Genomic DNA, 15910 nt, shown 5'->3' with positions numbered 1-15910 from the left:
AAGGCAAAGTGTATGGCTTTTCAGTATTATCACTTTGCCATCTTCACACACTTAGATGTGCTTGGTACATACCTGTATGGGTCTCCAATCACATTGTTATAGCTGTATTTAAATAGGTGCAGGTCTTGTGATATTGAAAACTCATATGATACTGCTGTATAATTGCCAATACAATTGGATACATACAGGTAAGCTTTACATGTTAATCTAGTTTTAGCATCCACTTCATTGTTATATACATGATGCTTTACTAATTTTACCTGACTATAGTCCATCATTTCGCCTTCCTACAGTTTGCACACTTCATGGTTGTCTTGTAATTGATGTTATAGCTTTGTAAGTTGTTGTTGTTGTTGTTGTAGGGTTTAATGCCATTTTTCAGCACAAGATAGGCTATACATGGTGGCTAGTATAAATGGTGGAGGAAGAACCCAGGAAAACCCCAGAAAGAACCACCAATCCATGAGAAGCTACTGGCAGGCTTTCTCACATACCCACATTGGCTGAACCCAAGACTCAAACCCACACAGAAAATAGTGAGATGGCAATGATCCATAATGGTGAAGGTTTTAGAACACCCGGCCACTCGGGGACCCAGCTTTGTAAGTATTAACAGTGATGCTTCAGAACATTTTAATGAGAAACAGTTGGCACCAATCACAATAAAAAGATCCCACGTTTTACATGCCCTAGAGATAGCAGGCTGAATTAGTGAGACACATGCTTTATAGGTTGACCTGAAATAATTGCACTTCCGACAGGATGGGACATTATAACTCATGACAGACCATAGTTTCATTGCCAAGAACAGGCTTCCATTCATGGACAGTCACACTTTTGTAGTGAGGTACTTCTCTACTCTGGACACTTTATCTCAAGGTCATCTACAAGAACCTGTATGTGCTGTGACATAGCTAAAAAGGACAGAGACAGTGTGTAGAGAGAGATCATGCCTCATCTTACCCCTCAATGAGGGAAAGGACAACATATCAGCAAAGACACTTTTGTCCTAGATAAAATCATTTATTTATTCCATACATCAGGAAGTAATCCCAAATAAATTTGCCACACATTTTTTATTGTATGTGAACGAAACACTTACCTAACTGACATTATCTAAACTGTGCGATGGAGATTGAGTCCACTATCTCCAGCTTTTATCTCAGAGATCTTTTATCCCAAAAGTCTCAGCTCAACCTGGTGGGATCAATAGCTGTGGTGCGACAGGCTGCCTTCCCATGTCATTCAACAAATTCATAAAGGACGTGGCGTCATGACTTCCACTGGATGTGTGCAAAGGAAAAATTTTCCCGTTGAAGTCAGTCCCAGACTAGTCTGTATAGCAGTTGGGTTATCTAGATGCTGTCTCACATACTTTAGAAACTCTTGATGAACTCTCTAGGGTAAGAGGATTTAACTCCCTCCACTTCTTACATATTCTTCTAAAGTATTATGATTGGGCAATATGTTTGAAGAAGAAACCAACTTTTTCTAGTACCAGGTAAAATGTTCCTAAAGTAATACTTGCCTGATCATAATACACATACAGCCTCCTTATAGTTACACCCATATGGAGAGTGTGCCTCCTGCTGTAGTAGTAACTGAAGTATTCACAGGATTTGTTGCAAAACCCCGTATCAAAGGGAAATCACTCTAATTGCCACTTAGGTGGACAGATAACTTTCAGATTTTTTGTTAAAATCTTTTATCCTGGGATGGATGGATATGCAAGGTAGTAGTAGTTCTCCTAAAGTATTACAATTTGTTAAGTATTATTGAACAAACATATTTTACTAGATAAAATGTTTCCTTTTCCTCCACTACTCACATAAATATATATTTTGTACAGTCAGTGTTAGTTCCAGCAGAAATAATTTTGTTGTACATGAAACAGTTTGATACAGTCAGGAATAATAGTTGCAACCATTTGGATCAAATCAGTCAATATTAGCTGTAAAAGAGGAAGCAGAAAAACAATTACAAGAATTTTACAAATATTATAAATAAAATAAAATATTTTATCAAAAAGCAAGAGTTGCTGGGGTTATAATTGAATGGTTTTTAAGAGGTGGAAAAAACTGCAATATTTCTTATTCTCTAATATTAAAAAAACCTTTATTCTAAGAATAGTCACACAGATCTAATCCTCCTTGTGGTCCTCTGATCTATTGATATTTGTGTGCAGCGTATATAGTTGCACATTCAAAATCATTGAGAATAAGCCTCATTTATAGTGGGTTAATAGGGACAATTTTAAATAAGATATATTTCACTTAATGGCATTATTTGCCTGATGCAGTGGGAGTATAATTGAGCTAAGGGGAACAGTTTTGGATGACATATTTCACTTAATACTATTATTTGTGTGAGGCAAATCCTTCTGCCACCCACCTGTATGCTGTATTTATTCTCGTAAATATAAAAACAAGCGGTAATTTGATTGCAACCTACTTTTAGCAGTGATGTACTATCTGTACTCAAAATGAATTTAGCATTAGGTTTCCTGATCATTGTGCAGAAAAAAGCATAATGCAGAAAGTCATCATAATCACATTAGAATGAAAATTGGCTCACTATGACCTGCTTATGGCTGTGGTGGGTAATAGTCCACAAGATGAATACACATATAGAGTATTATGACTGGATATGTGCAGATATGACTGGATATGAAACTGACACCACAGGAATACATGCTATCAATTTTATCCCATCACTAGAGCATGAGCAGTATGTGGCTAATTTGGTAGCAGTGAGTAGTGTCTTTTGAGATTAATGCATGCATTTATTTTCATTACTTTGTATGTAATAACCTTCATGAAATGGACCAAGTTGCAAAGGAACATAAACATTGGAATATGAAAAACATGTCACTGGGATTTACTCATAGTGTTATTGAGCAGTACTCCGCAAGAAGGGCCGAAGCTGTGAAATAGTTTCCAAGTGCTGCAAACAAAGCACAAGGATGATATTGCTTCACAACTAAGATTTTTTTTACAAAGAACTTAATATTAATTGACATAGAACATTATTAAGTTTTAGAACTACTTAATGTGGTTCATGCAGTGCAATATGTTTGAATTTGAGGATCAAGTAAGAGATAGAAAATTAACACAATATTAGCAGACAATTGAGTTTCTTTATGTACTTGCCTATAAGTCGCATGCAACTGCAAACAACATAGATCTTGATCTGCCATAACCTAATGTGCCTGCAAATCAAGGTCTGTGTAAATTGTTCTACTTATTACTCCAAACAAACTGTGCAGACCCAGATCTCCTGGCACATTATGCAATAGCATATCTATGTCTGTGCAGTCTGCAGTTTGACTCATCTTATAAGCAAGTACTTATGGTAGTCTACATGTTTTCATCAGAAAGGGGATATCAGTTCAGAAATCTCAGAAAACTTTCTTTTGTTTTCAGGATGCTGTTGAATGGTTCAGACAGCAACCCTATGTTGATGCAGATAGACTGGGAATGTTGGGCCTCTGTTTTGGAGGTGGACTGTCTTTATGGACAGCAGCACATGAGCCAAAGGTGTTCTCTATTTCTCCATCTCATTCGACTGTCTGACAGGTTTACAACTTAAAGAGCACCAGACTAGCTTTCTGTGAAATTAATGGTCAGGATTTTTACATCCTTGAATATTTTGTAAATTGATAACCTTCACATATTTGCAAGAAATTCTGGTGATGAAAATATTTGTTGCTATCACTCTGTTATATTAGTTAGACGCTCATTGACATCTCCTTTGTAGGGTTGCCACACGACTTTTGTTGTAAAATGTTGAATTATTAATAGTTTACTCATTGTATATATACAAAAATAGATTTATGCCGATAAATAAGACTTCACAATACTGTTTAATACTGATAGCAGTGTAAATAGCAATCTGGAGTCTTACTTAGAGGACTAGAATAGTCAGTTATCCTTAGCTACATGAAAATTTGTTAAGTCCAATCCCATTTAAATTTTGTCATTGAATATATTCATTTACCCTGACTGTCAGAGAATCGGACAAAAGTTTGAATAAGCTGCAATAATTTTTGCCCAATTTTCATTGTGTGAAATATTAAAGAGATAATCCATAAACAGAAGTTTAGATTGGTGCCACTTTTTGCTGTTACACACAGTAGTAGTAATATGAATGCAACAGGGCCCTCCATCATAAAAGTATTCTGACCAATCAAAAGGGTGAACTTGACAATATTAACTACTTCTGACCAATCAAAAAGGGTGAACTTGACAAATTCAACTACATCTGACCAAAAAAGGAATGGAATAAGACATCATGTTTGAAATGTTAAGTAAAGTTTTATGCCAGAGAGGTCTGGTTTAACTAATATTTAAAAAAAACATACCTCTTGTCAGCAAGTTTTATACTTTGCTTTTCTTTTACAGATAAAAGCAGTAGTCAATATCAATGGGATGCCATTTTTCCATTATCCTCTACAGAAAAATGATGTTCCTACACCTTATCATGGCATGTGAGTGTACATGTAGAATAATTAACATTTGGAAACAGTTCACTTTTCAACAAACAAAAAAAAACAAGACAATGGCTGCACATGGAGCTCTGCACAACCAAAAATCTGGAGCCAGAAATGTAAGGAAACTGTCGACACAGTTCCCTCTGCCACTGCCAGAGTTACAAATATGTATCACATTCTTCTTAAAATACATTATCCATCTTATTACGTTATGGGTATTCTTCCCCAGCCTTCCCAAGTAGAAAAAGGTGTTAACATCTTCTGACTTGTTTTTACAATAAATGTGCTTATACATCATCTGCATTTCAAAATAGAAGATGAGAGTGGTCTCCCCGTAGAAAGAAGGCTAGGCATCAATCCCATCTTGCATCTGTTAATGCATCTGCACATGCAGTGTCAGCATGCTTGTTCTGAGGCCTTGGAAATATTTTTCAGCTGAAATCTTTGAACTGCATTGAAACCTCAACAACAACAAAATCGTTTAGATTCCCATTCCTTACTGAAAGCCTTTACATAACCTTATTTTTGTCAAGATGATTTGCTCATTTAATCTGGAAAAAGTTATTTGATATTGTTTGCTGCCTAATCACATTCTAACTAATAATATAAAAGGGACATAAAGCACTCAAAACTGCCTTGCATTCAGTCATTGGTGAATGGAAGATTCATTTTCAAACTTAAAAAGAAATCATTCTTGCATGAAAGGCCTTCAGTTTTATACAAATAACAATGATCCTTAATCAAATATGGTCACTGTCACTAACGTGGAAAAATTTAAAGAACAAGTTCTCACAATCTTCTCAACTGAATATAACCAAATTTGACAGAAAGCATACTTTCTTAGAGCTTTCAGGTTCATACAGATGATGTCAATCTGCCATCAAATATTGCAATCATTACTAGAGATTTTAACTTCTTGATTTCAGATAGCATTGAGCAGAATTGGACCACATTGGACAAAAAAAACATTCAGGCATTAAGAGTTTTCATTTTTTTGTAAATACTGCTAATCTATTTTCAAGTATGGTCACTAATAATAAAAATAGAAAAACCTTGATCTGACTCTTTCTAAAAACCACATAACAAAATGTGACAAAATTTGACAGAAAGCACTGTATCAAGAACACAGTTGTACAAGTGATGCTGATTCAACATCAAATATGGCCACCATTACTAAAAATAGACAAATGCTTTAATACCTCAAAAGAATGTATACTGACATAAAACATTTTTATATTTGACAAACGATGTAGATGTGCCTTCCAGTATGTTTGAAGGCAAGAAATAGTACAAAAGCCTTTAACAGTTGCATGCTTTCTTTTTTCATATTTGATCAACAGCATCTTAAGAAATTTGTACAGAAAGCAACCTCCACTATTAACTCAGATTCCTGGCCAACTGCTCTGACTTGGAAATGAAGCAGAGTCAAGAATTGTATAACTTCCTTCCTCCAATTCTTGTCAGAGTTGGTGTTGTTGGCATCAACAGATGTACACCTTTATGTTCAGTGTTGCTTGTAGTGTCATGAAACTCCATACAATCTAAGGATTTCTAGATCACCATGTCAAAATTAGAGTCCATTTTCAGTCCTGTGACTAGCCATAACCTTCAGTTTTCACCTCATTTTGAGCATCAAGACAGCTATTTTCAATTTTTAAGTTATTTTTTAACACACCCCAGTATTCACCATTTTTTCCAGAATTGTTTAATGTATTATATCAGTTTTTAGCTCACTTGATTGTAAGATCAGAAATATGGTCACTAGAGTGGTAACAAGCTCAGCCGATCATATGCAAGATAATCTTAATAATCTTTGCCTTCCAAAATATTGATAATATCAACATATATTGCAAGTTTGATCAAACTCCAATCAGAAATATGGCTTCCAGCACAAAAACATGGTCAGCCAGTTAGATACAAGAGCACCTCATTAATATGCATGGTGCTCATTGTTGAACTCCTCTGAGATTTTGATGATATAAACCCCATATTCTATGTTTCACTGAAATCAGATAAGAAATATGAACTCCAGAATGGTAACAGACAATTTATAATGACTTAATGCACAATGAACACAGGGTCATAACATTATTTATTATAGTGCTCTTAAAGTTTTATCCTTGATGGGTTTTACTAAAAGACATCAGTTACTTTAAAAAGTAAATATTTCTAGATGACCTTACAAGGCCTAATTGTGATGTCATTAGTACTAACGTAAACATTTCACATTGTGAATTTAATGGGCAGTCCAGGTGAATTTAACAGATGATAGGTTAATGTGGCCTACTTTCACTGTTTAGTGACTATGTACAGTTTTCTTTTTATATCCTTTTCTCTGTTATTGCTGTATTTAACATGATGAATCTTGAAATGAGCATTTGTCCTGTTGTGCTGAACTACATACCAAAAGCAAGTCACTATGACCTACTTATTTTAGTTTCACTGACACCTGGATATTGTCACTTGTACAGGTACATAATGTATCATCTGAATAAATGCTGAGAAGTATGTGCTCTACACCACTTTCAGAGGTAATAATGGTGACCAACTTTTGACACTTAAGTGTCCGAGTACATATCCAGTTTATGTTTAAGCCAGTTTATCAGATACCTTTACTTGCACCTATTCATTCAACTTAACGAAACGTGCTTCCTTGCCATAAAGCACCTTTGTATAACACTGCCCCACATAACAAATGTGTGATATCATTGATTCCATTTTGGGGATAAATGTAGTTTTCATATTAATCCAGTCTCAGTACAGTTGTCAACTTTACTTTTATTGTGGTGCACTTGTATGGCTCCTCTGTTTCAGTGAGAGACCTTTGCATTACACAAGTCTAGTAATAGGTCTAAACCACCATCACAAAGAATACTATAGGGATGTACTATATATACTTGTGTATAAAGTTGAGTCCACCTGCAAATGAGATAGACCCTGGTCTGTCATTGCATAGTGCAATTGCAATTCAGGGCCTATGTTGTTTGTTCTGCTAATTATTGCTAACAAACTGCAATGTTCCAGCTTTGCCTGCATTCTATGTGGTGGTGAATCTGGGTCTATGCAGTTTGCAGAAATTATACATGAATATACTGGTACACACCACTATTTGTCATTTCAGTCAACGTTGTTTCATTTTTATGTTGTCAAATAATTTAGACCCTTTTTGTTATAACTTCACTGTGATTCATTTTTTTTATCATCAGTGAGGCCTATGCCTGGTCAGCAACAAAATACGCTCATGGCTCTACTGAGCATCTCCAATGCTTCTAGCTGCTACAGAATGGCATCACTCTGATCATTGTTATGCATTCCTAGCATTGATTTAATGTCCTCAATTGTTATTTTCATAAAAGTATCTCTGGAATCAATAGCCATCATGTTTTACAAGCACTCTCCTAAGCATGGTAACTCTGCCAGTAACCATATTGCAAAGAAGACATGGAATTGTGTGAATTTAATGTTAAAATGGAGGTAATTAAACCGATGGAGGCAAAGGAGTGAGCTGTTGAAGTTTCACATATGTTGAATCTACCTCCTACATTATTGAGGACAGTCTTTAAAAATGTTTTAAACTGGGTGTATTTTGTTTATGTACTGTATATTTTCAGTTGCAATTAAATAAACTTAGCTAGGTTTTTGTTAAACCTTGTTGGTTTCTTTTAGCCTATGTGCATGCATTCCCCTATTAATACCTTAATTAATATGGGAATAATTCCTGCACAGTAATTATGTATTTTCAACATATGTTGTATTTTTGATGAATGCATCCCCAATGGTAAGCAGTGTGTACTGGTATATGAAGGCCACTGCTTGACATTTTGATCAGTTAACATTGATTACAATGGGTATTCATTTTTATATTTGGAAACCTTTTTCATATCTGTAAGCAGGTGAGCTTTGCTGCCATTGGACAACTATATTTCTTCTTAACTTCTGACCTCATGAAAGGTCGCTCTTCTTTTAGTTTTGTGCTTGGCCAAGATCATGGGTATCTCTAGTCTGACATCTAAGACCTCGATACTGATATTTATGTTTTGGACACCCAAAACATGAATATCGGTGTCAAGGTCCTACATGTAGGATCAAAACATGAATATCGGTGTCAAGGTCCTACATGTAGGATTAGGGTACCTCTGCTACTGACTGACTTCAGAGCGAAAAAATTCTGATAAAACTTTATCTTTGAGCAGCCAAATATATATATGATAAAAGTTTATCTTAGAGCAGCCAGATGTAGATATATAAATGCAGTAATAAATAAAATACCTCCAGCATGTACAATCAGCTATCATAATTTTCGCATCCATTGATGAAAGCAAAATCGATTAGAATATTTGGGGTATTTTTATACCACCATTTTGCTATATCATCATCGTCACTTTCCTTGAAGGAGCTCTATGTTATTTGAGCCAAGTTAAGAGCAACAAAATATATCATTATGAACTTATTAAAGACAAAATAACAGATAATCAAAGGCCAGAAAAAAATACATTTACAATTTTGCAAACATTAAGATCCGGAAATACACAGATACAGCTCATAATGAAGGTTCATATTTTGAAACTACAAGTCATGATTTCAATGTACTGAATTTCATGTCGGCAAGGTCATATGCGGAATCCATCAGTTCACATGGGAATTTTTTATTGTGGTACACAGATAGTTCTCTAAGCATCACATTTGGGGCACATGAAACAACCTTACATCATTAAAAATTGTGCAGATATTGCCATTTGACTACAAGCACTTGAATTATGCTTAACAAATGTAGTTTTTAAACAAAATATGGTTAAATAACATATATTATTGATTTTTCACATTTGTAAACCTGACCACTGAATACTGGCAAATAGCACAGATCAGATTAAAAATAATACCAATTTGTCAGAATTTTTAAATAGGAAAAAGTTAATCTTGTGTATGTTCCACAGATAACAGTGTCCAAATATATATGTTTGTTATACATCAAGTTACTCCTTTATGTCAAGTTTCAGTTAAAATGCTGTGAAATGAGATCTTCTATATTATTATGCTTATTTGTGCCTGTATCCACTTGTAATTTGTGCAACAAGAGGTCACCAAATGATATGTGCAACTTTTTCAGTGTGTTGTTTTTATTGTTGTGTTTAAGTCAAAATATGAATCTCTGAGGTCAGTTTTATAAATATTCATTAAAAGAAGCTCAAAGGTATTCAACCAGTGTTTATAAAATGTTGTTTACATATTTTAAATTTTTTAAATATATGTAACTTTTTTGGGACCCATGATCTTGGCCAAGGACATTTATGTTCACACTTTGGTCATTACAGAATTTGGTTTTGCCATGTGACTTAAAACTATCACAACAGAAAATATGCATTATAACTAATTTTAACTGCTAAAAGCATATTAGATTATTGTAATTGCTAATAGGTAAATTTATTTTAAAAACTACCACTAAAACAAGTATTGTTTTCTAAAGCTTCACTAAATAATGACAAGGTAATAAATTGAAATGTTTAGTTTTTGAATTTGAATTCATGCAGCCAAATTTGTGAACCACTAAAGTACAGCTTTAAATGGCAGAGGAGATGGCTTCATAAGATAGGGACCATTACATGTCTATTTTCACCATTTTATAATCACATATTTTTCATCATCTTTAGTGTACACGCAACAGGTGCAGAATTTTTGGAAGATGGACTTTCAGTAAAAGGAGTATTTTCTGTACCTGACAACAATTTTATTCCAGTAAGTAGCCATTTGTTTAGAACAAAACAAACACATCACCATAGGTGACCAGAATTACAACATGAATACATCGATGATGCATTCAAAGTACTTCATCTAACTGGTTGATCCAAATCTTGTATGCCTTATTTCTCACATTCAGTAACTTGCATTATTTTCTTTGTTTTACAAAGAACAGGTAGTAGCGTGTCACAATTAATTTCATGATCACTTATATACAATTGTGACATACTGCACAATGATGCAAGCACCTCATTGCTTTTCTACCACATTCCATCTTGGAAATAAATCACTGTAGTGATACAGCATATAAAAAAGAGGGAAGTTGCCAGAAAAGTAGTGAGTTCAGTCACATGCTGGAGTACATTTGGCAGAACATAATTATTATGGAATTATTTACACAAGTTCAAGAAAAAGAAAATTCTGTGTATCAGTGTTTGAAAAAAAGAAACTTGGGAAAGTTTTAGCAGAAAATAAAAATTCTTCGCAGTCAGGTCACCTGTAATGGACACTATGATGATTGTGTGATGTGCACATGCCATCATTTGGTAAAGAAACTACATGATGATTGTGTGATGTGCACATGACATCATTTGGTAAAAAAAACTACATGTATATGCATCTCATGTATTTTCTTTGTATTTTAATTAAACAGCAAGATTTAAACACAAATTAGATTCTGATGGCTATGTTACAGGGTACTGTCACTTTCCTCACATTTGTGCTACATACTCCCATACGTTATCTGACTTGCAAGGTCTTTGTTAATGCTAGTAAGGGTACTGTCACTTTCCTCACATTTGTGGTACATACTCCCATACGTTATCTGACTTGCAGGGTCTTTGTTAATGCTAGTAAGGGTACTATCACTTTCCTCACATTTGTGGTACATACTCCCACACTTTATCTGACTTGCAAGGTCTTTGTTATATTATTTTAAAACTGAATCTTGATGCTGCTGCTGTCTCCACCATAATAAAGTACCTATCGTATATATTCGTGTATAATTCAGATCCAACTCTAAGCATAAACCTGATCTGTTATCATATAATGCACTGACAGATCATGGTATGTGTTGTATGTTATCATATAATGCACTGACAGATCATGGTATGTGTTGTATGTTATCATATAACGCACTGACAGATCAGGGCCCCGAGTGGCTGAGTGGTCTAAAGCGTTCTATGTTACGGATCACTGCCATCTCACCGCTGTCTGCGTAGGTTCGAGTCTCGGATTCGGCTAATGTGGGTATGTGAGAAAGCTTGCCAATAGCTTCTCGTGGGTTGGTGGTTCTTTCCTGGGTTTTCCCGGGTTCTTCCTCTACCATTAATACTGGCCACCATGTATAGCCAATCGCGTGCTGAAAAATGGCGTTAAACCCAACAACAACAACAACAACTGACAGATCATGGTATGAGTTGTATGTTATATTACGCACAGACAGATCATGGTATGTGTTGTATGTTATCATATAATGCACTGACAGATCATGGTATGTGTTGTATGTTCTCCTAACGAATTGCTTAGAGCCTAATCTGCCAGCACATTATGTGATGTCAGGTCTAAGTCAATGATGTTTGCAGTTGGTCTAACTTGTACATGAATATATACTGTATCTCTCACCATTTTCATAACACAGGTGATACAAATGATCATTACACAGGTTATCTAAGCAAGAAATTAATTTATCATGAATAAAATAAAATGATATTTATTAAAGGTAATGCAGTATGCATTCTTTTGCACCTGAATTTTTATCCTAAAACCAATACATACTACAATGTTGATGTAATTTTCACAGGCCTGGCGCCATGGTAGCAAAATTCTGGTGCTGATTGGAGAGGATGATCTCATGTCCTCACCACACTGGCATGCTAAATATTTGGAAGCCTGTCCTGCAGAGTTCAGGTCCAACATTGAGATGGTTCGATATCCTGGTGCTGGACATCTGATTGAACCACCATACACCCCATTAAACAGGCTGATTCCAATGTCCTTTGGTGGGATTGAAAGATTTGATGCAGGTACATCTTGTACTTTTTTTCTCTACTACATTATTAACACTAGCTTTAACAGCAAAGGTTTTCCATCTGATTGAACCACCATATATCCCAAACTTGCTTATTCCTGTGTTGTCTTTAAAGGATGCCTATCCTGTACATTCTCATTAGGAACTTAACAGTGCTCGACTTTATAGTAACAGATGTTTTCCAAATTCAACTGCATTTATTGATCTTGAAGGGAAGAAGTATCATTGGGTGGTCTTGCATTTAATTGTCTAACCAGTCACTCTGGATGCCTTATTTTGGATTTTTATCAAACTTGAATATATGCTTTGATCATTAAGATCTTGTAGAAGTTTGATAATAATGAGTCAGATGCATATACAGTGGTACCCCGCTATAACACGGTAGTTGGGAGTCATAGAATCCGACCGTGTTAGGAACCAAACCATGTTATATACAACCAACTCAGTTAGCTGAAGAAAATTTACCCCCCCCCAAAAAAAAAATGGGGGGAATACATGCGGGCTGTAAAATATGTGCTTCGTCGGCACAGTTTCTATCTTGAATTAATGCATATTAAATGAGAAATACACCTATAGTGAAAAGAGAGAAGACATCATACTTTATTTAGAGAACCATGAATTGGTACATATACGTGAATACTGTTTACATATAAATATCTAATGTATAGCATGATTAGAGAATCAACGCAGTGTCCTCACCTGCGAACCTCATCATATACATTGAATCCACAATACAAGTGATTCCGTCGAAAATATGCATACACAGATTTAAAATATTCATTAATTTTGTAACAGGTCATATTGGTGGGAATTCAGTGGAAAAACATAGCACAATCACGTAACGAATGACGAAGCACATTTACTTTTAAGTATGTTCGAAGTCGGTAAAAGTTAGTTTGTGTTTTAAGCCGCCATTGGCATAAACTTTTTCCCTACAAAAAGGAAACTTTCACAGCACAGTTAAAGTGTTCCAGTCACATTGGAAAATGCAAAAATCCATCAGATTCCATCACTTTTATTTAAGTTTGGTACTGACTTCCTTTGAAGAAAACTTTGCTGTTATTGAAAGATTGTAGTCGGCTTTCTTTGATGAAGGCTGCATGCGCTTTTGAAGTTGCCACTAAAGAACAGCTTTGGAGAACCAAACGAATGCCCGTTTCTTATTGTGGCGGCAACATCAAATAACTGTATTGTATGATTGAGATGGAGATTTTTTCCATTTGCTGAGTATGTTTTCATAACAGTCGGTGCTTCAAAGGTAATCTCCCTTGAAATTTCAGCAAACTGTTTTATCTGGATACATTTTTAAAAGGAATTGGCCGTTGTTTAGACTATTCTAGTTACTGTCCCTCCATGCCTACTGAATAAGCCAATAAGAATTTTTTTAATTTCTTTTTTTACATTTGTGATAGCAGCGTTAGTAGTGTGATGCTGCCTTCTACGCATGCATCTGAAAATTAAGAAAGGGTCAACGGAAGATAGAGACACAGGTGTTCTGACGATATGGATTATTACAGAAAACGTGAGTGTTCTGAAGGATTTAATTCTGAGTGAAAAGAAGAGGAATTTTACTTACCATCCACACACAAATGCCTCTTTGTAAATATATTAATTACTAATGAGCGGCCAAAAATCCGATGAAAGACAGATTACAAGAGAATGCCTCATCCAGTTTATCTCCATTACCAGAAATGTCAACAACAAAAAAGCGGATATTTCACAACATACAGAACTCGTGCTAGATATCAGGATAAGCGGATTATGATATAACAATGCACTGTTTAGATGGTTTGTCAGTATAGACAAAGAATTTGTTTATGTAACAATAGATAAATTTCAGTGCATTTTATATCCAGTTTGCGGCTTCCTTTTATGGGCCTCTGAATTTCTGCACTCCAAACCAATGGTTGTATATAAAAGTTTAAACAGCCAACAAAGTCGCCAACAAATAAGAAAGCCACATGTTTACAACTTTGGCAAAGACCTACACGATCCCAGAATAAACTTTTTATGCATTTTTTTTCTTCTTCTTACTTTTAAGAAGAAAGAAAAAGTACCTCTTCTTGTACAAGAAAAATACTTTTTCATGTATGAGAAAAATACACATAAAATTTCAGGAGCCAGGCCACGATCGTCTTGCATTTTTTATTCATATGCGATCTCTATCCCAAAATGATAAGCAACTTTTTACGTTTTTTTTTTTGCACCTTCTAAGGTTTTTTTTTGCACAAGAAAAATACATGTTTATAAAATTTCAGGAGCCACGCCATGACCACGTTATATCCGAATTTGCGTTATAACGGAGCGCGTTATAGCGGGGTCCCACTGTATACTAATGAGGCAGTATTGGATTTGATTGGCTGAGCTTGTAACCCCTCTGAAAGCCATATTTGTGGTCTGATTTTGATCACACTTGCAATATGGGTTTATATCATCACAATCTTGGATGGATTAGCAATGAGCAAGATCTACACTTTTTAATCGCATAAATTTAAAACTGATTGACTGAGTTTGTTTCCATTCTGGAGGCCATATTTCTGATCCAGTTTTAATCAGACTTGGAATATAATTATGCTTACAATATTAAGATCTTGGACAATTTGGTAGTTGGATCCAAGGATAATAATGAGATGATCATGCAACAGATAGTATGAGGTTTTTACCTCTCTGGAAACAACATTTCTGATCCAGTATTGATCAGTCTTGAAATATAATAGCTTATGTCATCAAGATCGTGGATGTGTTTGATAATAAGCATGCAGCAGTTGTGAATATTAATGAAATAATCTTGCATCTGATTAGCTGACTGTGTTTTCACTATGGAGGTTACATTTCTGATCAAATTTTGATCAGACTTGGAATATATGCTGATATCATGAAGATCTCAGATGGACTGGATAATGAGATCAACACATTATAATGTAGATCTCAGATGGACTGTAATGAGATCCACACATTATAATATCATGAAGATCTCAGATGGGCTGGAAAATAAGAAAACTGATATTAGTGATCTTGCATCTGACTGACTGAGCTTTTGACAACTCTGGAAGCCATATTTCTGATTCAGATTTGATCATAATGGCTCATGTCATCAATATCTTGGATGGGTTTCACAAGTTAGATCCACAAATTTTAATGATTTAATCTTGCAACAGATACACTGAGCTTGTTACCACTCTGGAAGCCATATTGACGTCTAATTTTGATCAAACTTGGAACATATGCTTCTATCATCAAGATCATGGACTGTTTCAGTAATGAGCGAGTTTGCTACGTGTGTGTCTGCATTTTGGATTTTTAACATAGCATGCCGCAGACATGTAGCATGATGTCCCACACAGTCACATTATCCTGACACCAGGTTGACCAGTCCTAACACTAACCTCTTAATGCTGAGCACCTAGCAAGGCAGCTGTTAGTACCATTATTGTAAGTCTTTGGTATGACTAGGCCAGGGTTCGAACCCGTGACCTCCCACATCTGAGGCAGATGCTCTAATCATTTGGCCACTGGGGCAGTAGTTTGATACATGTTAATGAAGTAATCTTGCATCAGATTGACTGGGCTTCTTAATACTGTTGAAGCCCTAGTTTTGATATGTTGGGTTTATTATCATCAGGATCATGGATGACTGATTATGGAAGACACTCTGC

General features: G+C 35.3%; 1 protein-coding gene across 3 annotated transcripts in view; it reads left to right on the top strand.

Annotated features, from left to right (window-relative positions):
* Nucleotides 1–15910, top strand: part of LOC149797169 (bile acid-CoA:amino acid N-acyltransferase-like) — a 53620-nt gene that overhangs the window by 23247 nt on the left and 14463 nt on the right. For all 3 annotated transcript variants that reach the window (XM_089961854.1, XM_089961855.1, XM_089961853.1), the window contains exons 5-8: nucleotides 3423–3536; nucleotides 4401–4486; nucleotides 10138–10222; nucleotides 12027–12249. In XM_089961854.1, coding sequence (XP_089817980.1) covers nucleotides 3423–3536; nucleotides 4401–4486; nucleotides 10138–10222; nucleotides 12027–12249 — 508 coding nt within the window. The remainder of the gene's footprint in view (nucleotides 1–3422; nucleotides 3537–4400; nucleotides 4487–10137; nucleotides 10223–12026; nucleotides 12250–15910) is intronic.

Source organism: Sinohyriopsis cumingii, chromosome 6, assembly GCF_028554795.1.
Source record: "Sinohyriopsis cumingii isolate HCF-2022 chromosome 6, ASM2855479v2, whole genome shotgun sequence".
Lineage (NCBI taxonomy): Eukaryota > Metazoa > Mollusca > Bivalvia > Unionida > Unionidae > Sinohyriopsis > Sinohyriopsis cumingii.
The sequence above is the reverse complement of the archived record's forward strand: the minus strand, read 5'-3'. Positions and strand labels throughout refer to the sequence as shown.